The sequence below is a fragment of the Oncorhynchus clarkii genome, chromosome 2, assembly GCF_045791955.1.
Source record: "Oncorhynchus clarkii lewisi isolate Uvic-CL-2024 chromosome 2, UVic_Ocla_1.0, whole genome shotgun sequence".
NCBI classification, from domain to species: Eukaryota; Metazoa; Chordata; class Actinopteri; order Salmoniformes; family Salmonidae; genus Oncorhynchus; species Oncorhynchus clarkii.
The window spans coordinates 21263038-21285814 of NC_092148.1; the positions used below are offsets into that span (position 1 = coordinate 21263038).

The window sequence follows — 22777 nt, forward strand, 5'->3', positions numbered from 1 at the left end:
AAGCACGGGGGTGGCAGCATCATGTTGTGGGGGTGCTTTGCTGCAGGAGGCACTGGTGCACTTCACAAAATAGATGGCATCATGAGGTAGGAAAATTATGTGGATATATCGAAGCAACATCTCAAGACATCAGTTAAAGCTTGGTCGCAAATGGGTCTTCCAAATGGACAATGATGTAGCGGTTTTCGTCGTCTGAGGAAGAGGAATCGGACCAAAGCGCAGAGTGGTAAGTGTTCATGCTTTTTATTGAAACTGAACACTTTAACAAAAATAACAAAGCGAACAACCGAAACCGAAATAGTTCTATAAGTTGCAAAACACTACCCACAAAAACCATGTGGGAAAAAGCTACCTAAGTATGGTTCCCAATCAGAGACAACAATAGACAGCTGTCCCTGATTGAGAACCATACCCGGCCAAAACAAAGAAATACAAAAACATATCAAAAAGAACATAGAATGCCCACCCAAATCACACCCTGACCAAACCAAAATAGAGACATAAAAACCTTTAAGGTCAGGGCTTGACAAATGACCCCAAACATACTTCAAAAGTTGTGGCAAAATGACTTAAGGACAAAAAAGTCAAGGCATTGGAGTGGCCATCACAAAGCCCTGACCTCAATCCCATGGAAAATCTGTGGGCAGAACTGAAAAAGCGTGTGTGAGCAAGAAGGCCTACAAACCTGACTCAGTTACACCAACTCTGTCAGGAGGAATGGGCCAAAATTCACCCAACTTATTGTGGGAAGCTTGTGGATGGCTACCTGAAGCATTTTACCCAAGTTAAACAATTTAAAGGCAATGCTGCCAAATACTAATTAAGTGTATGTAAACTTCTGACCCACTGGGAATGTGATGAAAGAAATTAAAGCTGAAATAAATCATTCCCTCTACTATTATTCTGACATTTCACATTCTTAAAATAAAATGGTGATCCTACCTGACCTAAGACAGGGGATTTTCACTAGGATTAAATGTCAGGGATTGTGTAACCCTAACTTCCGACTTCAACTGCATATATATATATATATACACTGAACAAAAACATAAATGCAACATGTAAAGTGAGCTGAAATAAAAAAAATAAAAAATTCTCTCAAATTTTGTGCACAAATTTGTTTCCATCCCTGTTAGTGAGCATTTCTCATTTGCCAAGATAATCCATCCACCTGACAGGTGTGGCATATCAAGAAGCTGATTAAACAGCATGATCAGTACACAGGTGCACCTTTTGCTGGGCACTCTAAAATGTACAGTTTTGTCACACAACACAATGCCACAGATGTCTCAAGTTTTGCAGGAGCGTGCAATTGGCAATGCTGACTGCAGGAATGTCCACCAGAGCTGTTGCCAGAGAATTTAATGTTAATTGCTCTACCATAAGCCGCCTCCAACGTTGTTTTAGAAAATTTGGCAGTACATCTACCTGGCCTCACAACCGTAGACCACGTGTAACCACGCCTACCAAGTACCTCCACATCTGGCTTTTTCACCTGCGGGATTGACCAGCGACCCGGACAGCTGATGAAACTGAGGAGTATTTCTGACTGTAATAAAGTTATTTTGTATGGAACTAATTCTGAATAGCTGGGCCTGGCTCCCCAGTAGGTGGGCCTGGCTCCCAAATGGGTGGTACTATGCCCTCCCAGGCCCACCCATGACTGTGCCCCTGCCCAGTCATATGAAATACATAGATTATGGTCTAATGAATTGATTTAAATTGACTGATTTCCTTATATGAACTGTAACTCAGTAAAATCGTTGAAATTGTTGCATGCTGCTTTTATGTTTTTACATAATATTATTTTTGATAGAAATACAAATATAACTTTTGCAGGTGCTCATTAATTTTCAGAGAAGTTGTGCACTTTCCTTTTGTGAAATAACCATTGAGACACTATAGCCAACTCATTTATTATACAACCACATCATGGATGGGGTTAGAAATGAGAAGAGACAAGTGTGTACAGATAAAGACATGACGATGTGCTATCTAGAGACCCTATCAGGGATATTGTCCATATCTTGACAAAATCAGTCACTCAAAGAACTTCAGAAGCTCACTTCAGTCACGAGTCACAAAGGGGCGAAGGAGGAGAGAGGCTTTACTGACAGGGCTGTGGTGCAACCATGACAGAATGATGGGCTGTGGTGCAACCATGACAGAATGATGCGCTGTGGTGCAACCATGACAGAATGATGCGCTGTGGTGCAACCATGACAGAATGATGCGCTGTGGTGCAACCATGACAGAATGATGGGCTGTGGTGCAACCATGACAGAATGATGTGCTGTGGTGCAACCATGACAGAATGATGCGCTGTGGTGCAACCATGACAGAATGATGTGCTGTGGTGCAACCATGACAAAATGATGCGCTGTGGTGCAACCATGACAGAATGATGCGCTGTGGTGCAACCATGACAGAATGATGCGCTGTGGTGCAACCATGACAGAATGATGCGCTGTGGTGCAACCATGACAGAATGATGGGCTGTGGTGCAACCATGACAGAATGATGCGCTGTGGTGCAACCATGACAGAATGATGGGCTGTGGTGCAACCATTACAGAATGATGGGCTGTGGTGCAACCATGACAGAATGATGGGCTGTGGTGCAACCATGACAGAATGATGGACTGTGGTGCAACCATGACAGAATGATGGGCTGTGGTGCAACCATGACAGAATGATGGGCTGTGGTGCAACCATGACAGAATGATGCGCTGTGGTGCAACCATGACAGAATGATGGGCTGTGGTGCAACCATGACAGAATGATGCGCTGTGGTGCAACCATGACAGAATGATGCGCTGTGGTGCAACCATGACAGAATGATGTGCTGTGGTGCAACCATGACAAAATGATGCGCTGTGGTGCAACCATGACAGAATGATGCGCCGTGGTGCAACCATGACAGAATGATGCGCTGTGGTGCAACCATGACAGAATGATGTGCTGTGGTGCAACCATGACATAATGATGCACTGTGGTGCAACCATGACAGAATGATGTGCTGTGGTGCAACCATGACAGAATGATGCGCTGTGGTGCAACCATGACAGAATGATGGGCTGTGGTGCAACCATGACAGAATGATGTGCTGTGGTGCAACCATGACAGAATGATGTGCTGTGGTGCAACCATGACAGAATGATGTGCTGTGGTGAAATCAGTAGGAATGACTAAAACTACAAAGAGATAAGACTGTCATGTCATGTGCCTGTCAAATCATGGGTTGGAGGGGTAAGGCAGCGCCACGTGAGTAACGCACACATACACACATCATTCCCTGCCTCCCTTTACGATCAACCCTCAGTGGACACGATTGATGAAGAAGGGAGGAGTGATCATTGACCATAATCAACCCAGACCTTGTCTGCGTCCCAAATGGCACCCTACTCCCTCCATCGTGCACTACTTTTGACCAGCATATAGTGAACAGGGCGCAATTTGAGGCCATTTAAGGTGTGAACACTCCTTGAGACAGCAGAGCGTCACCTCTCAGGACCTTGGGTATGATTGAAGCTGACCTTCCTACAGATGGACCAGACCTCAATCAGGGACAACCCGTAACTAAGACAACCCACCCAGCCAGCCACCTGCCTGCAGCACTTTTTATTGTCACATTCAAGTTCCACTCTCTCAAAATAACAGAAGTCCATGTAAAAATAACCAACATTATGTTGGTGGGCTTTGCTTTGTGTGATATTAACTGAGAATAACTTATGATGATTTACATTTTCAGGTCATCTATTGGTGTAAATCACTGCAATAATGGCCTTTACCAGTCCTTTCCTTCAGAAAGAGTACATTCAATTGGCCTAGTTTTTAAATTGAGAGGCTACGACAATGTGTTACCCTCTAGTCTCACTTTGCTAGGTGGTTTTCATCATTATCTCGCTCTCTCCCTCGCTCTCGTTTTCTCTCTTGCTCTCTATTGCTTTCTCTTGCTCGCTCTCGATCCAATGATAAGCAGTTCATACTGTTCTGATACACCTATGAGAAGATGTACTCCTTCGAGTATTCATGACAAACATTGTGACACAAATGAAATCAAATGTAAAATGGTTCTCTCCCACCGGCTGCATCTCCACCAGTCAGTCTATGAATAGACCCAGAGTGCTACATGATACGGAGGCCCTTAAGAGTATAGCATCTTGAAAACATGACCGAGAACAGCAAAATAACATATGTAACTGAAGCCACCTCTCTGCCATGTTAAACATAAATGTAACTGCAAAACTACAGTATCGAAAAACAAGAAGAGGAACCATTAGTGAACATCACGTACACATCATTAACAATCCATTGCGATGGTCTGCATGTTGTTTTCTTGTACAATTATGTTCCTGCAAAGAAAAATAATCATAACAAAGGGTTTCAAGACAGGAAGGAAAATGTCTCTACAGTAGGATTGTCATTGTCTAGGAGGAAGAGAGAAGTGATGAGGATAAAACACATTCATGCCATCCTAGACATCCTTCTAGCTCTGGATCCAGAACTCCTGCAGACAGAAAGATATGCAAACTGGAGGAAAAGGAAAGAACTGAGGTATCACATGGCATTCATTGAAAGAGAGAGGGGCAGAAAGACATGATACACAGACAGTGTCATAGTACAGTACATCAGAGAACAGAGGGAAGGACAGAGGCATATATATCCCAAGTGACTCAGGCACGCCTACCTGTTTGGCTGAGCTGAGAGGTACTCCTGCTTTTCCGCGAGAGGCCAACCACTGCCGCCATTTTGGCACCAATACTGGAGCGCCTCTTCTTATCCTCGTCCCCGCCTACCATGCCCACGCCCGTGTCCGATTGGCTGCCGTCCGTCTTCTCCAGGTTGCACATGTCTCCACCAATGCTTGTGCTCTTGGTCATGTTCATACTCCCTGACGACGTGCCCAACTGCCTGTTTTTCATTTTGGACGTAAAGTCACTGTCAGCCACACACCACCATTACAGGGGCAGGCCAGGACAGACAGGATAGAGGAGTAGGAGAGGGAGAGGAGACAGGGGTGGAGACAGAGGAGGAGAGAAGAGGAGACAGGGGAGACGAGAAAATGAGACCGGGGAGGAGACAAGGACAGTCAGCTACAGTAGTCTAGGACTTAGGGAATAGGTTTAGGGACAGAGCTCAGCTACAGTAGTCTAGGACTTAGGGAATAGGTTTAGAGACAGGGCTCAGCTACAGTAGTCTAGGACTTAGGGAATAGGTTTAGGGACAGGGCTCAGCTACAGTAGTCTAGGACTTAGGGAATAGGTTTAGGGACAGGATTCAGCTACAGTAGTCTAGGACTTAGGGAATAGGTTTAGGGACAGGAGCTAGTACAGGATAGCTACAGTAGTCTAGGACTTAGGGAATAGGTTTAGGGACAGGGCTCAGCTACAGTAGTCTAGGACTTAGGGAATAGGTTTAGGGACAGGATTCAGCTACAGTAGTCTAGGACTTAGGGAATAGGTTTAGGGACAGGATTCAGCTACAGTAGTCTAGGACTTAGGGAATATGTTTAGGGACAGGATTCAGCTACAGTAGTCTAGGACTTAGGGAATAGGTTTAGGGACAGGATTCAGCTACAGTAGTCTAGGACTTAGGGAATAGGTTTAGGGACAGGATTCAGCTACAGTAGTCTAGGACTTAGGGAATAGGTTTAGGGACAGGATTCAGCTACAGTAGTCTAGGACTTAGGGAATAGGTTTAGGGACAGGATTCAGCTACAGTAGTCTAGGACTTAGGGAATAGGTTTAGGGACAGGATTCAGCTACAGTAGTCTAGGACTTAGGGAATAGGTTTAGGGACAGGGCTCAAGGTCCTCTGTCATGCACTGGATGGGTAGCTGGTTGATTGATACATTAATATGGCTGTTTTACTGCTTTTGTGATCATTGTAAAATGAGTACATATACAAAACAGTCAAAAATGAAAAGTGAATTCAACTAACATGCAGAGAGGTACAGTAAAAGCCTGTGACACCTTGTTCCTCCTTCAACCATCTAAAATGAAACAGTCATATTGTTTGAACAACAAAATATCCTTCACCTTTTTAAGAAATAAGACATCTTAATTCTAAAGCTCTAAATTAGTCTTTCTACTTTTTATCCCCGGCTTCAGATGAGCTATTCATTCTGACTGGCAATCTGTTCTTATTTATTCTCCTCAGGATTCAAGTGATCACGGAGAAGATGTGAAGTTTGACCCTGATTCATGAGCACACTTACAATTCGTGGAAGACTTAATTTCAATGCTGCTGAGAAATTATTCACCCCAACAAATATATATATTCTGCTTGAAAGGAAATAGGTGTCGAAATGAAGGTCTCATTTTGGCTCACAGTGCTAGATTTCAAGTTTGAGAGACGAATGATACCCCGTGCCATGGGTTTCAAGTCCTAATGAGTATAAAGGAGTATAAATACGTGGTAAAGAGCCGCCCGGGGACAGGAGTCGTCTAAAACTGCGGCTGACCTATAACACGCAATTGTCTCATCCAGACGATTATAAGAAGAGTCAGTAGGGTCAAACTTAAGAAAAATCAATGCCCTTTAACAATTACTTCTTCAATTATTTCAATTAGGCTCCTCTCCTCCTCTCCCGTCTCTACCATTCACATCTGTGGCGTTTAGTTCTCTATTCAGTAGGAAGCTGTTCCATAGGCTACTTCCTGTACTTGCTCTGAAGGTGATTATATGGGGCTCGTGTATCCTCACTCAGTGAAGGGATGTTTCTGCTTTTGTATGTATGAACTGAATATGTCCACTGGGTTCGTCCTAATCGCCTGTAGATACTGAACTGAACACGTCCACTGGGTTCGTCCAAATCGCCTGTACTTACTGAACTGAACACGTCCACTGGGTTCGTCCTAATCGCCTGTAGATACTGAACTGAACACGTCCACTGGGTTCGTCCTAATCGCCTGTAGATACTGAACTGAACACGTCCACTGGGTTCGTCCTAATCGCCTGTAGATACTGAACTGAACACGTCCACTGGGTTCGTCCAAATCGCCTGTACTTACTGAACTGAACACGTCCACTGGGTTCGTCCTAATCGCCTGTAGATACTGAACTGAACACGTCCACTGGGTTCGTCCTAATCGCCTGTAGATACTGAACTGAAAGAGGCACAGTGAATACTGTACATCTAAATGACTATTTTATCCTCCTATCATTTAGCCTACATGACTTAGTTATTTAAAAAATAATCAATAATACATGCTACAATTAACTAACTATGGATTACTCTGTTTAACTATGAGTTTCTATCCACCAGCACTACACATGTAAGACTTAAAGCTCCTCAGAAATCAATCAGCCCATAAGCTCACTGTACTAGCTCAGTGTTCTGAGGGAGAGAGGGGTAAGCAAGTGAGAAGTAAGCGATCACTGTCGCTACACATGAGAGAGCGAGAGCGAGATGGGTTGAACTATTTGCACATCATTACCACACTGCATATAGACATAATGAAGACATTTGAAATGTCTTTTGGAACTTTTGTAAGTGTTATCTTTACTGTAAATGTTGTATTGTTTATTTCACTTTTGTTTATTATCTATTTCATTTGCTTTGGCAATGTAAACATGTGTTTCCCATGCCAATAAAGCCCCTTATATTGGAATTGAATTGAGAGAGAGACAGAGAGAGAGAGAGAATGAGAGAGAACGGAGAAAGAGAGAGAGAGAGTAAGGAGAGAGAGCATTTCGCAATATAACTGCTGTTATGATACTGACAAAGTACACCATGATACTACTTCTGGAAAGTTCCCTGGCCTAACCCCATTCATCTCAGTCTGAATGCAGTACGGTGCCAGCAAAACGCTTCTATTGAGCTCAATCGCCAGTCAGAGATGGAGGTGAATGAAATCTAGCCTACACTATTCTCTCTCCACTTCTCCCCTGAACTCAGCAGAGGTGACTGAGCATTTATCCACGCTTCCTAGGCTGTCAGCTCCTCTCTGAATTTGTATTATTCATTAGTTTACCATCAGGTGAATTTAGGAGTTTCCTGATGCAATAGAAGACTTGTTGTAACTAGCTAAAACTATATCAGAGGAACATTTTCTCTACAAATTTAAAATCTGGAATGTTCTACTGGAATCCAGCCTTCTTTAACTTTGCCACCCTGTGTTGTTTTGCATGGTCATGGTTGGCACTGCCTACAGTCTCACTAGAGGAGGGTAAGGGTTGTTAAACAGCGGAGATGTAAATTACAAGCACACCTCATAAAGCCCATTGTTTATGATAGTAAGTTGAGTCAGTGAGAGCTGCTCTGTCGTGGATTACATAGAGGGTTATGTATTAGTCTCCAATAAAGCACATCGGAACCTTTGATGAAGAAGTGACTTCAATATATGCTTTTTATCTCCACTGTGGTGGTGTTGTTTAATCTACTGACACAAAATGACAACAGTGAAGTTGTGGGCTGCTCTTATACATAGTCAAATATTAATTTGAGATCAATATGATCAATATGATTCCTTTATTGATCCCATCAATATGATTATGTAAGCAGCATTTCTATTGCCTGGCTTCATCCTACATCCCAGACAGACAGACCTTCAACAAGGCTATACATAGCTGCAGTTTATCTGAGTCCTCAGTTCAGGGGATGTCTATGAGAGCTATAGCTTGCCTCAAGAATATACCAAAATCTCCCATCTAATGTTACGGATGGCCTTCCACCACTCCTCCTCCCCCTCCTCCTCCACCCCCTCCTCCTCCTTAGCTCATGGCTGAGTCTTGTGTCAGGGCCTGTCCACAGTGCTAGGCAGCTTGGAACACTGAGCCTCTCCAGAGACTGGAGGGACTGGTTTCAACCCCAGCTAACTGAACAAACCAACACTGTGTTCCTTCCTTGTCATGCAGATTGTTGCTGTGTGTTTCATTTTCATCTAGGCCAAGATGTTCCCTCAGCTAAAACAAGACCTGCACAAGTATTTCTGTGTGTTCACGGGCCAACAGGATTTAGTCTGGTTGGCTCCTATCCGAGGAGCTGAGTAGCATTTTAATGCATGTTCAATGTAGGTTTGTTCTTAGGTAAAAATAGCAAAGCCTCTGCACATTTTTGATTTAGAATAAAATACTTTAACAAAAGCATGAAAATGCTTGAACTGAAGTTGAAAAATATGATTGAAAGGATCATTTTTTTCTCAAAACAGCTTTTCAAATGATTAATACTAATTCAAGCTAACTGTAAATAACTTCAGTCACTGAACTGACAGTGACTGACAAGCACCTTGACAACCGGTTGATGAATGATGAATGTCAGATATGGTCATCTCAGGAAAGACAAACCTTGTCTTTCTCCCCTCTCCCCTCATCAGCAGCCTCTACTGTGGGATCTAGATAATCTTGCAGAAAGAGCGGCGCTAAAACTGAGGTGATGCAGAAATAATTGGTTTCTATGGAAACCGTGCTCCCGGTCAGAGAGTTTGCGTGCGTCCTCCTCTCCTCCTATCTACATGAGCCACAGACACACAGATAGACGGCTGAGTCTCAACGTTGAGTGACTGGGGAATAAGAACAGGATATACTGAGATATGCCTTGTTTCATCATTTCTCTGTACAGCTTCCCTTGAGTTTAAGTGTAGAGTTGTTTACTCATCTTTGAGGGGGTGAAACTCTACCTTATTATTAAAGACAGATTTGTCCTTCAATGTATTAGTCTTTACTTAAACTCACAAAAATTAGCAGTTACCCAGGTAACAATAATGGATTAAATGGAGAAGAACGAGGTGTGTGTGGGAAGTGTATGAATGTGTGTGTGTGTGTGTGTGTGTATTTAAATGTACTAATGGAAACTAACTACCTGGACACCACTGGCGACCATCCACTCCTCTTAGCGTAGTTCCGGTGTGTGTGTGTGTCGTGTGTGTGTGTCGTGTGTGTGTGTGTGTGTGTGTGTGTGTGTGTGTGTGTGTGTGTGTGTACATTGATGAAAAGCGCATAACAAAAGAGCTTGTGTTGTATTATACACTTTACATGAAATAAACATGTCCATTGATTTATCCCTATTGTCATGTGATTACATGCATGTGGTAAAAAGGTTATCTTTATCTCCTTGCTGTAAATCATCAACACATCAACTGAACTGAGAAGAGACGTGTAACACTTATCTTGAGATTGGATTGTGAAGACTATGAACGATAACCGTTTCCCAGCACAAAACCCTCAAAGGGAAAACTGACAATAATGTCTGTCATGTATGTCCCTGAGCAATCTACGGCCACTGTAGCTATTCACTATGCTTATTGAGTTATTGAAGAGGTTTGGGTTTCTATACAATGCCCTTGTATTGCCAAATGTTCATTCGTTCTATTAGAAAACTGTCCATGTAGTTCTCTAGTTAGCCTTGTTCATCTCACCTCTAATATGTCAAATTGTTAAGCTAATCGAGCGGAAAAGCCACTCAAATAGTGAACCTCTCTGTCTGTCTCTCTGTCTGTCTTGTCTGTCTGTCTGTGCTCCTCTCTGTCTGTCTGTCTGTCTGTCTGTCTGTCTGTCTGTCTGTCTGTCTGTCTGTCTCTGTCTGTCTGTCTGTCTGTCTGTCTGTCTGTCTCTCTGTCTGTCTTGTCTGTCTGTCTGTGCTCCTCTCTGTCTGTCTGTCTGTCTGTCTGTCTGTCTGTCTGTCTGTCTGTCTGTCTCTGTCTGTCTGTCTGTCTGTCTGTCTGTCTGTCTGTCTGTCTGTCTGTGCTCCTCTCTGTCTCTCTGTCTGTGCTCCTCTCTGTCTGTCTGTCTGTCTGTCTGTCTGTCTGTCTGTCTGTCTGTCTGTCTGTCTGTCTGTCTGTCTGTCTGTCTGTGCTCCTCTCTGTCTGTCTCTCTGTCTGTCTTGTCTGTCTGTCTGTGCTCCTCTCTGTCTCTCTCTCTCTCTCTCTCTCTCTCTGTCTGTCTGTCTGTCTGTCTGTCTATCTGTCTGTCTGTCTGTCTGTCTGTCTGTCTGTCTGTCTGTCTGTCTGTCTGTGCTCCTCTCTGTCTGTCTGTCTGTCTGTCTGTCTGTCTGTCTGTCTGTCTGTCTGTCTGTCTGTCTGTCTGTCTGTCTGTGCTCCTCTCTGTCTCTCTGTCTGTGCTCCTCTCTCTCTGTCTGTCTGTCTGTCTGTCTGTCTGTCCTCCTCTCTGTCTGTCTCTCTGTCTGTCTTGTCTGTCTGTCTATGCTCCTCTCTGTCTCTCTCTCTCTCTCTCTCTCTCTCTCTCTCTCTCTCTCTCTCTGTCTGTCTGTCTGTCTGTCTGTCTGTCTGTCTGTCTGTCTGTCTGTCTGTCTGTGCTGTCTCTGTCTGTCTGTCTGTCTGTCTGTCTGTCTGTCTGTCTGTCTGTCTGTCTGTCTGTCTGTCTGTCTCTCTGTCTCTCTGTCTGTGCTCCTCTCTGTCTGTCTGTCTGTCTGTCTGTCTGTTTGTCTGTCTGTGCTCCTCTCTGTCTGTCTCTCTGTCTGTCTTGTCTGTCTGTATGTGCTCCTCTCTCTCTCTGTCTGTCTGTCTGTCTGTCTGTCTGTCTGTCTGTCTGTCTGTCTGTCTGTCTGGCTGTCTGTCTGTGCTCCTCTCTGTCTGTCTTGTCTGTCTGTCTGTCTGTCTGTCTCTCTGTCTGTCTGTGCTCCTCTCTGTCTGTCTGTCTGTCTGTCTGTCTGTCTGTCTGTCTGTCTCTCTGTCTGTCTTGTCTGTCTGTCTGTGCTCCTCTCTGTCTGTCTGTCTGTCTGTCTGTCTGTCTGTCTGTCTGTCTGTCTGTCTGTCTGTCTGTCTCTCTGTCTGTCTTGTCTCTCTGTCTGTGCTCCTGTCTGTCTGTCTGTCTGTCTGTCTGTCTGTCTGTCTGTCTGTCTGTCTGTCTGTCTGTCTGTCTGTCTGTCTGTCTGTCTGTCTGTGCTCCTCTCTGTCTCTCTGTCTGTCTGTCTGGGAACCTCTCCTGTATTGTGTGACAGAACTGTTCTGCTTCAGCGTCCCTGTTAAGATCTCCATAATAAGGCTGGTTGAAAGCATTACCTTGGAGCACACAATAACGGAGTAAATGAAAGGTACACAGCAGCATGAGGAAAAACACTTCATCAGAACACTGTGCTCTCCAGCTCTCCATCCATCTGCTTTTCATTCACAAGGAGACTCATTATCCAGTCCATGCTCTCTGTCTTTTCATTTACAAAGAGACTCATTATCCAGTCCATGCTCTCTGTCTTTTAATTTACAAAAATACTCATTATCCAGTCCATGCTCTCTGATGCTGTGTCACTGGAGTACTAGTTTGAAGGGGCAACACAGGCTTGTACTGTACCTCTACCCAGAACATTACTATTACCATCAACCTCATGGGTTTTCAGTGATAATACGAGGTACTGTACAGACATTCAAAGTGATTACAAAGAGAGCAGCTGAAAGCATTAACAGCCAGGGTTGAAGAGAGTTGAGGTAGTTGTGGACTGGGAATGGGGTCAGGGGGTCAGGGTTGAAGAGAGTTGAGGTAGTTGTGGACTAGGTTATGGGGTCAGGGGTTCAGAGTCAGGATCAGCTGAGTTTACAAGCACATAGAGCCAGGCGCAGGCAAGGAAAATGACATCATACTGACCCAACACAGAGGTACAGACAGACAACAAGTGATTTAGCAACTGACTGACTACAGCCTAGTGTACCATAACTTTGAGTGGCCTGTTTGTCTGTCCACATCGGTAAAACTTAATACTTAATAACTTCTTGAAGCTAGGGGGCACTATTTTTTTTTTTTGAAAAATAACGTCCCCAAAGTAAACTGCCTATTTCTCAGGACCAGATGCTAGAATATGCATATAATTGACAGCTTAGGATAGAAAACACTCTAAAGTTTCCAAAACTGTAAAAAATATTGTCTATGAGTATAACAGTATAACTGATATTGCAGGCGAAATCCTAAGAAAAATCCAATCAGGAAGTGACTCTTATTTTGAAACCCCTGTCTTTCTATGCATCCCTATTGCCCATTGAAAGGGATATCAACCAGATTCCTTTTTCTGTGGCTTCCATAAGGTGTCTACAGCCTTTAGACGTAGTTTCAGGCCTTTATTTTGAAGAATGAGCGTAAACGTCCACATTGCGTAAGTGGTCTGTTGTTGGCTCTCAGTGTGATTTTTGCGCAAAACAGAGAGGTAGCCATTTTTCCTCCCGGTCCTAGTGAAAAGCCAACTGTCCCGGTTGATATATTATCGAATAGATATTTGAAAAACACCTTGAGGATTGATTATAAAAAACGTTTATCATGTTTCTGTCGATATTATGGATATAATTTGGAATTTTTGTCTGCGTTGTCGTGGCCGCTATTTCCGGTGGTTTCCTAGGCATAACGCATCAAACTAACGGAGGTATTTGGATATAAAAAATATCTTTATTGAACAAAAGGAACATTTGTTGTCTAACTGGGAGTCTCGTGAGTGAAAACATCCGAAGCTCATCAAAGGTAAACGATTCATTTGATTGCTTTTTTGATTTTCATGACCAAGTTACCTGCCGCTAGGTGTACATAATGTTTTTCTGGTATATCGATAAACTTACACAAACGCTTGTATTGTTTTCGCTGTAAAGCATAATTTCAAAATCTGAGATGACAGGGTGATTAACAAAAGGCTAAGCTGTGTTTCGCTATATTTCACTTGTGATTTCATGAATATGAATATTTTCTAGTAAGATTATTTGACCGTTGCGCTATGCTATTTAGCGTAGTTGATGACAATTATCCCGGATCCGGGATGGGTGGTTAAAAGAGAATAAGATCTGAGCATTTAGCTTGATGTGGTTTTTCAAAACCAGACTAAAAATAGTCTGTTTGTAAGAAGCTCTTAGTTCCCACTGTGAATGCAATGTAACACTGATTACATCTTATTAGACAGCTAAACTAATCTGTTAGCCTGCTGCTGAGAAGAACACGCGGGGTTCCAAATCAATTTGTTTTAATCTTGACATACTTTTACAGCCTCTTATGATGACTATCCTCCCTGTTGAAACGAAACAACTGTCATGTCAGTAATATAAAAGTATCATGTAAAACATTATGGGAACATGATAACGGCCATTCCACATAATAATGGATTGATGTTAGATTCATGTTAGATTGAGGGTAGACTGGTAAAGTTTGACCAGACTGAGGTTGGATTGAGGTTAGATTGAGGTCAGGTTAGGTTTGACCTGAGGTTGGATTGAGGCTAGATTGAGGTCAGGTTAGGGTTGACTGGAGGTTGGATTGAGGTTAGATTGAGGTCAGGTTAGGTTTGACCTGAGGTTGGATTGAGGTTAGATTGAGGTCAGGTTAGGTTTGACCTGAGGTTGGATTGAGGTTAGATTGAGGTCAGGTTAGGTTTGACCTGAGGTTGGATTGAGGCTAGATTGAGGTCAGGTTAGGGTTGACTGGAGGTTGGATTGAGGTTAGATTGAGGTCAGGTTAGGTTTGACCTGAGGTTGGCTGGAGGTTAGATTGAGGTCAGGTTAGGTTTGACCTGAGGTTGGATTGAGGTCAGGTTAGGTTTGACCTGAGGTTGGATTGAGGTTAGATTGAGGACAGGTTAGGTTTGACCTGAGGTTGGATTGAGGTTAGATTGAGGTCAGGTTAGGTTTGACCTGAGGTTGGATTGAGGCTAGATTGAGGTCAGGTTAGGTTTGACTGGAGGTTGGATTGAGGTTAGATTGAGGTCAGGTTAGGTTTGACCTGAGGTTGGATTGAGGTTAGATTGAGGTCAGGTTAGGTTTGACCTGAGGTTGGATTGAGGTTAGATTGAGGTCAGGTTAGGTTTGACCGGAGGTTCGATTGAGGTTAGATTGAGGTCAGACTGGTGAACTAGTTAACTAGTTACCTGAGGTCAGTCTCTGAGAACCTCCTCCGCAGCATTTCCTCTTCATCCATCTCCTCCTGTGACTTCTGTGTGACTACAGTGGTCCTCCTCTGACCTCCTTTCTCTTTAGCCTCCTCCTCCCCTTCCCTCTGTTTACCCTGCCCTCTATGTGTACCCCCCTCTTCCCCCCCCACCTCTCGCCCAGCTTCCTCTTCCTCCAGCACCTCCCCCAAATGTTCATCCCCTTCCCGTGATTGGTTCCTTGATTCGGAATAGATGAGGACATGACAGAAGCGCGAACGCGGCACATGCAAAGCAGAAAGGAAATTAAAGAAAGGCATGTGAAACCAAACTGCAGAAATAAGGTCAACAATGAGACAAAATGGAACATACATAAAACAGCTCAACTAAACGAACTAAAAGCAAAAAACCTAGACATGCAGATCTGTTTCAGTTATGTTTCAACACGAGACAACCCATACAGCATACTACATGAGTTACCAGTTACGGGCAAACCCCAACCTGAAGCAGTAGAGTTCAAACATTTAGCTCTATTTTCACCTAGGCAGAGCCAAACCTGAACTCACTGGACAGTGGGAAATAGCACAATGCTAGCTGTGTATTTTCCCCTAAAGTTAAGAAACCAAGTGAAAACTCTTTTCATTGTGGAAAATGTCTGTACTTGGCAACTTTAGTTGGAAGAAAGCTTCATGGCCTTTGGGGTTCGCCCATCCCTGGCAGGCCACAGGTATTACATCTAGGGCTTCTGTCTCCCCTTAGTGTGTTGCTGCATCCTACCTGATCTTCTGCTTTCCTCGCGGCCGTTCTGACTGGACAGACATGTAGCTCGTGCTGCTGAACCGAGAGGCACTACTGGTTCTCGACACAGCGGACACGTCGCTTACATCACTGTCCGAAGACTTGGCTGACATGTTGTCTGAACCCCGCTGACCATCCCTCTTCTGTAAAGGAGAAACACACACCACTCAGCACACAACTAAAAATAGACTTGAAAATGCGACTTTGTGGTAATTATTTTGTCCCTTGATGAGTTTTCCCCCTATATACGCTAATTGTTAAGGACACCTTCCTAATTATTGAGTTGCACCTGCCCTTTAACCCTCAGAACAACCTGAGCAAATTTCAGGTCTGCTGAGCGCACACTTGAATGTTGTGAAAATTCTGTGCAACTTCAAGCGCGCGTTTACTGTGAACACTGAGGCTGTACCCGCTTTAAGTTAGATTTGACAGTGATCAAGTAGGCTACTATGGCTATTTGATCATAATGTAGGCCTACCAGAGTGACCTACCATAAAAATAAAAAAAAGAGAAAATGCATCCCATAACATTTTAACATGGAAAGAGCTGTTCTATCGTTCAGGCTACAGTAGCAGCCAATGTGTGGTGTTCAATGTAGGTCTACATTCCATGAGATTTTTGAAGAAAAAAAAACATGCAGGGATTGACAATAACTTTTATCCACTCAGACAAGGAGGTGACTGAAAATGTTGTTGGGTTGTTTGATGCAAGAAACCACTTTGCAAAATAAAACATTATTATTCTCATACCATTACTACAGAGAATCAGACAAATGATGCTACCCTCTGCCTTCTTAGCTTATTCAAGCCTAACTCAAAATACAACACTGACAACAACAAAAAAGCTCTTTATGCTGGCTCATGTTGACACCAATGCTTCTCCTTTGGGTGGTGGACCATTCTTGATACACACAGGAAACGATTGAAAGTGGAAAACCCCCTGTGGAGGCTACTGAGGAGATAACGGCTCATAATAATGGCTGGAACAGAGCAAATGGAATGGCATCTAAAAACCTGGAATCCATGGAAACCATGTGTTTGATGCATTTGACACCAGTCCACGGATTCCACTCCAGTCATTACCACGGCTCGTCCTCCCTAATTGAGGTGGCACCAACCTCCGGCACTTCAAACGTTTTTTTACCCATTCACCCTCGGAATGACACACATACACAATCCATGTCTCAATTATCTCACGGCTTTAAAGTCCTTCTTTAACCTGTCTCCTCCCCTTCACCTACACTGATGAAAGTGGATTTGACAAGTGACATTTTTCCATTTAGCAAACGCTCTTATCCAGAGCCACTATCAGGAGCAGTTAGGGTTAAGTGACTTGCTCAAGAGAACATCGACATATTTATCACCTTGTCAACTTGGGGATTTCAACCAGCAACCTTTCTTGCCCAACCTCTTAGCTACCTGAACCGCTAGGGTACCTGCCGCCTCATAGCTTTCACCTGGATTTACCTGGTCAGGCTTTGTCATGGTGGTCATAACGTTTAGAACACTCAGTGTATGTGATGTAGATAATAAACTATTTGCCTATTGCAAGAGTTATAGTCTTGTGGGGAAGGAATTTATCAAAGTATTACTTAGAAAATTATAAGATAAAGGACAATAGAACAAACTTTCATGTGGCCAAAATCTCTGCTTTCAATGATTTGTTGGCTTTTTAAGGAGATCCGTTCGTCCAAAAACAATTGCTGGTCAAAGAGCAACTCATTCACATTCCTTATGGCCAATGTTCTAGGAGGAGGACACAGAGAAATACTGTGTTATATAACCAAATAATATTGAGCGATAGTAAAGTTTTCTCCCAGTATAGAACATACTGTTAACCCATTAGTTCAGGTCTATAAAGCCTAAATGTAAGCTAATAAAAATTATTTGGCATAAACAAGAAATGGGAAAAGGACATCTTAGTATTTTTTTTTAGAGCAAGTTGGTGAACCAAGACGTGATGTTAAAACATATTAAAATCATCTGCAAAGAAAGAAATGGTATATTAAAAGCGTATCTGTGTCCAGAGGAGCATTACAGTTTGTAAACATACGGTTATAGTTTGTGGCACTCCTCACAACTAACAGAGTTGCCAAATGTTTGATTTTCCACCTGCTTTTAATAGAACTATAAGTGTAATGCATGCTTAGTGTATTCCAGGACAGTAGTTATCATTCCACACACTTAAAAGGAAGACAGGACAGGATGGACATTCTTTCTCTTATAAGGCTTGGCTCGGGTCTCTTTATAAACACACTTCACTTGACTACTGTCTGTGTGACTCAGGACACAGTCACCGCTACATACCATGGATTCACAGGGTTGATATAATACCTCATGTATGTACGTATACTTGTTCATGAAGCTTGCCAAATTGTGAATACTGCTGGAATGGGTGTTTGGATAAAAGTGTTTTACATCTTATATGCGGTTAACATCCTGTATGTATGATGCGGTTAACATCCTGTATGTATGATGCGGTTAACATCCTGTATGTATGATGCGGTTAACATCCTCTATGTATGATGCGGTTAACATCCTGCATGTATGATGCGGTTAACATCCTGTATGTATGATGCGGTTAACATCCTGTATGTATGATGCGGTTAACATCCTGTATGTATGATGCGGTTAACATCCTGTATGTATGATGCGGTTAACATCCTGCATGTATGATGCGGTTAACATCCTGTATGTATGATGCGGGTAACATCCTCTATGTATGATGCGGTTAACATCCTGTATGTATGATGCGGTTAACATCCTGTATGTATGATGCGGTTAACATCCTGTATGTATGATGCGGTTAACATCCTGTATGTATGATGCGGTTAACATCCTGTATGTATGATGCGGTTAACATCCTGTATGTATGATGCGGTTAACATCCTGTATGTATGATGCGGTTAACATCCTGTATGTATGATGCGGTTAACATCCTGTATGTAGGATGCGGTTAACATTCTGTATGTATGATGCGGTTAACATCCTGTATGTATGATGCGGTTAACATCCTGTATGTATGATGCGGTTAACATCCTGTATGTATGATGCGGTTAACATCCTGTATGTATGATGCGGTTAACATCCTGTATGTATGATGCGGTTAACATCCTGTATGTATGATGCGGTTAACATCCTGTATGTATGATGCGGTTAACATCCTGTATGTATGATGCGGTTAACATCCTGCTCGGCTTTGATTTGATTGCTGCACGGGACACATTTACTGAACATTTTACTGTGTCAGTTTGTATACAAAGTGTTTACTTAATGTCCATGTTATGAATAGAATAGGAAGGAAGGGCTGATATTGGTCTTGCCTTAAGAGTGATAGTCCTGCTTCACGTGTACTGAACATGGATGTGTTAAAGTAACTCCAAGTCAGTTTGTTGGTAGAAAAAGTGTGATGCTAACAATGTTATACTTATGAAAGGGAAAGGACGGCTGTGTCACTGTGTCTTGCCTTGTTGTAGTCCTGTTCCAGTCTGGAGTCGCACCCGGCCCCCTGCTTGAACTTGTTCACCTTCAGCTTCATCTGTCTGGTCCTCTCCTCCACATCCATAGCACCTAGGGAGCAGAGTGGTCAGTGGAGGTCATACTCAGGAATAGGGAAATCCTGGTTGGAAGACTCCCAGAATCACAAGGGAATCATCTGTTATCCTCCAACCAGGATTTCTGGAAAACCTGGGAATTTGGGGGAAATTCACAGATTTTTGCAACGCTACTCAGGAATAGTCTTTTGAAATGTTTTGGGGGTTCTGGTATAAAGCACTGACTGAACAAGTCCTCAAGATATCAGCATAAAAAAGGTTTCTACTTTGATTAAGGAACCCTGCATTACTATGATCCAAAGACTCATTCGGGTATCATTTTCACATGACAATGTTATTGTATAAAAGTGTTGCATGCAGCATTCAGAGTTAGTTCACCCAGACACCAACAGTCAGTCAGTCCATGATGTCACATAACAGACGGAAAAATGAACAGTCGGAAAACCCAAACAACAACTTGTAAGAGATATTCAATTTCATAATGAAGGGGTTCACTTGGAGTTTACGTGAAGGGTTTGAATGAAAGGTGTCAGTTATTCCGTGTCAAAATCTCAGACATGCTCTTTTGGGTCTGGAGCCCTAACTTTACTATACAAACTCTTAGCCATAGTTTTACTGAAATAATTATTTATAATATTTATTCTAAGCAGCCACCAACCTCCCAGAGCTCACAGAGGCTTTGGGGGCAAAACGTGACTGTCCACATGCCACAGTGGGCATGTCAGGTCAGTCAGGTCTGTTAGGTCCGTCAGTCAGGTCAGTCAGTATGTAGTGTGGGGAGTATTCAGATCAGAGGAACCCTATTCCCTAAATAGTGTTCCTATGGGGCTCCGGTCCAACAGACTAGGGAAAGGGCTAGGTGCCATTTGGGACGACCTCACTTCGTGATGTCAGGCAGACTACAGTAACTCTAGCCATCTTACCTGCATCACCATTCTCTGGACACACTTTCATTCTCTCTACTTTAGATTTGTATGATGGTGGTGGGGAGAGGAAGCACAGGCGCATGAGAGAAAGAAAACACAAAAACAAAGAGCAAATGAATGTAGAAAGATAATAGATGAGACTAAATGAAGACCTCCAGGAATGATGGGAAATGAAAGGACAGCCTCCATGTTAGTTTTTCTGCAACATGTGAATATGATTTCCTGTCCTGTCCGTCAGCTTTGTGTGACAGTTGATGAGATATGACCTTCTGCTGTAGTTGAGCAACAACAAGCCTTGTAAAGACAATGGTACAGAATGAGATGCACTTTCTGCCATCTTGGTGGCATATCAGGATTCCTAGGTTCTATTTGTACAACATGCCTCAATGAAATGTCGTCAGGGTTGAATATAGCCGAACAACAGACATGTTACAATGAACACAGTTGACATGTATGACCATGCATGCTTACATGTAAGCAAGCACACACAAACTGAGTCAAATCCATCCCCTCCCCCCCAAAAATACATCTCCAACAAGCTCAATCAGCAGGGAAGAATGGACATGAGAAAGCAGGAGTAGGCGGGATGAAGAAGAGGAGGAATGAGGAAGATGAGAAGGAGGTAAAAAGGGGAGGCATTCAGAAGAAGGAGGGACAGACCTGAGCTGGTCCAACCTGGTGAGTCCGTGTCTTCTGGGGTCACATGACAAAACACAGATACAGACAGAAGACAGGAAATGGGAGTGAGAGGGCTGACACCATGGACAGGAAGTGACATCACTGTGGAGGGCCCTCTTTCACAGTGGCCGCCGCACAGGTCGGGAGGGGGTCAGAGTGTGTGGGGGTGGGGGGGGGGGGGGGGGGCATGATGGGGAGGGGGTGGCACAAAAACGACAACAACAACAAGCACAGAGCACAACAACACAAACAAAATCATACAGCACAACAAAGAAAGATCACATTAACACAAATTGCACTAATGGACAGCCAAGGAGAAAAGTGAAGAGAAGAGAAGGGTGCAGGCCGGGAGCGGCTGGACTAAAAGACCTGTAGTGTTATTGAAAAACAAAGAGGGGGAAAGGTGAGCTGCTGTGTACTGTCCAGAGGAAAGAGAGCTGAAACAGTCAAGTAGACGTTAAGGATGGGAGGAAGAGCGTTGGAGCTGACAAAGCAGACAGAAACCCTAAAAGACTTGAGGTAGAAGAGAGGCGGTGGGGGAGCCACTTGAGTCAAGGACTAATAGTTTACTGTGGAGAGACGGACAGACAGACAGACAGCCTGGAACATAAACAACCAAAAGCAGGCAGAGAGGCGGCGGTAGGTACAAAACAGAAAGCTCCCAAACAAAAGAGTCAAATAAATTGACATAAGTACCACATCAACTTTTCTTTCTTTCTTTCTTTCTTTCTTTCTTTCTTTCTTTCAGAAACCTTGTTGTTGTGATTGAGGCTGAGGCAGAGAGAGTAGGCCCACCAATACCCCTGGGAATGAACAGGTTACACAACAGAGAGAGCTGGGATCGACTAGCAGCCACTCTCCTCTCCAGAGCCTCTGTTTGCCTCCAATTAACAGCCATCTCCCCCTACTCCAGTACATAATCCCACTCCTATTCCTCCACTGAGTCTTGGGAGGAAAACAGAATGTGCTGAGGTTTTGATGAGCTGTGCTTTCATCAGCCTTTCATTAATCACCCCCTGCCGTGTGCAAACCATCTTGCATAATGAGAGAGAGAGAGAGAGAGAGAGAGAGAGAGAGAGAGAGAGAGAGAGAGAGAGAGAGAGAGAGAGAGATACACTTACTGTATGTTATGCATGTCATGGTATTGAATTTTCATGGGATTTTGGAAGATACAGTAAGACCCCATTGTGGGCTAAAAGAGATCAAAATAAACAAAGGAACAAACTGTGGCTTCACACGGGCATAGAGATTCTGCTAACTATGCCAGGGCACGCTGTGGTGGGGGTGGTTAGCGCACAGACTCTCTTCACTGAAGTGACACTGTCCACTCCTGGATGTGTGCCCACCTACCCCCCTACTGTTCCTCTTGCCCCCTTCTTGTATGCTTCCATGTTGAAGGCTTTGATGTACACCCACTGGGAGACCAGCTGCAGCTATACGAGTTGTTGTTGTGCCCAAATGGCACCCTAATTCCTACGTTTGTGCACTACTTTTGAAGTAGGGAATAGGGTGCCATGCGGGACAGAGCCGATCTGTAAGGTCAGGTGACGACACTGATTATTGGCCTTAATGTGTAACGCACTGTAGTCAACATCTGCATTTAGGTCGATTCCGTCTTCATTAAGTTGAATAATTAAGAGAGGCATGAATAAAACAACACTGTGAGACATCTGCCTTGTTCAGTTTTGATCTGATCCCATCACCGTGCCAACTCACCTCACCTCATTGTCAAGTCAAGAGATACCCGCTGTAGCTGAACAAAGCGAGCAGGCAATTTTTGGCTCGTCATCAACAGCATGGTATAAGTTGTAGGTCAATGCTTGTCATCAACAGCATGCTACAACAGCATGGTACAACAGCATGGTAAAAGTCCTAGGTGAACTCATCAATGGTGTACCTTACAGAACACAAATAAACTCTGTTTATTCAAATGCATTAGTTGACGCACACCCAAACATTTTGGCGAGGCGCTGAATAACAGAACAGTAAGATTGTGTAAAGAATATATATAGTCATCAAATCATCAACCTTGTTT

At 43.5% G+C, this 22777-nt stretch overlaps 1 protein-coding gene across 1 annotated transcript in view; it reads right to left on the reverse strand.

Moving 5' to 3' along the window:
- LOC139424179 (regulating synaptic membrane exocytosis protein 2-like) overlaps positions 1-22777 on the reverse strand; it is a 208372-nt gene that overhangs the window by 25999 nt on the left and 159596 nt on the right. Inside the window, exons 23-27 of the mRNA XM_071175864.1 lie at positions 20725-20757; positions 19051-19154; positions 15565-15728; positions 14788-15027; positions 4690-4913 (exon numbers count right to left, since the gene is read on the reverse strand). Of these exons, the coding sequence (XP_071031965.1) occupies positions 4690-4913; positions 14788-15027; positions 15565-15728; positions 19051-19154; positions 20725-20757 (765 nt within the window). The remainder of the gene's footprint in view (positions 1-4689; positions 4914-14787; positions 15028-15564; positions 15729-19050; positions 19155-20724; positions 20758-22777) is intronic.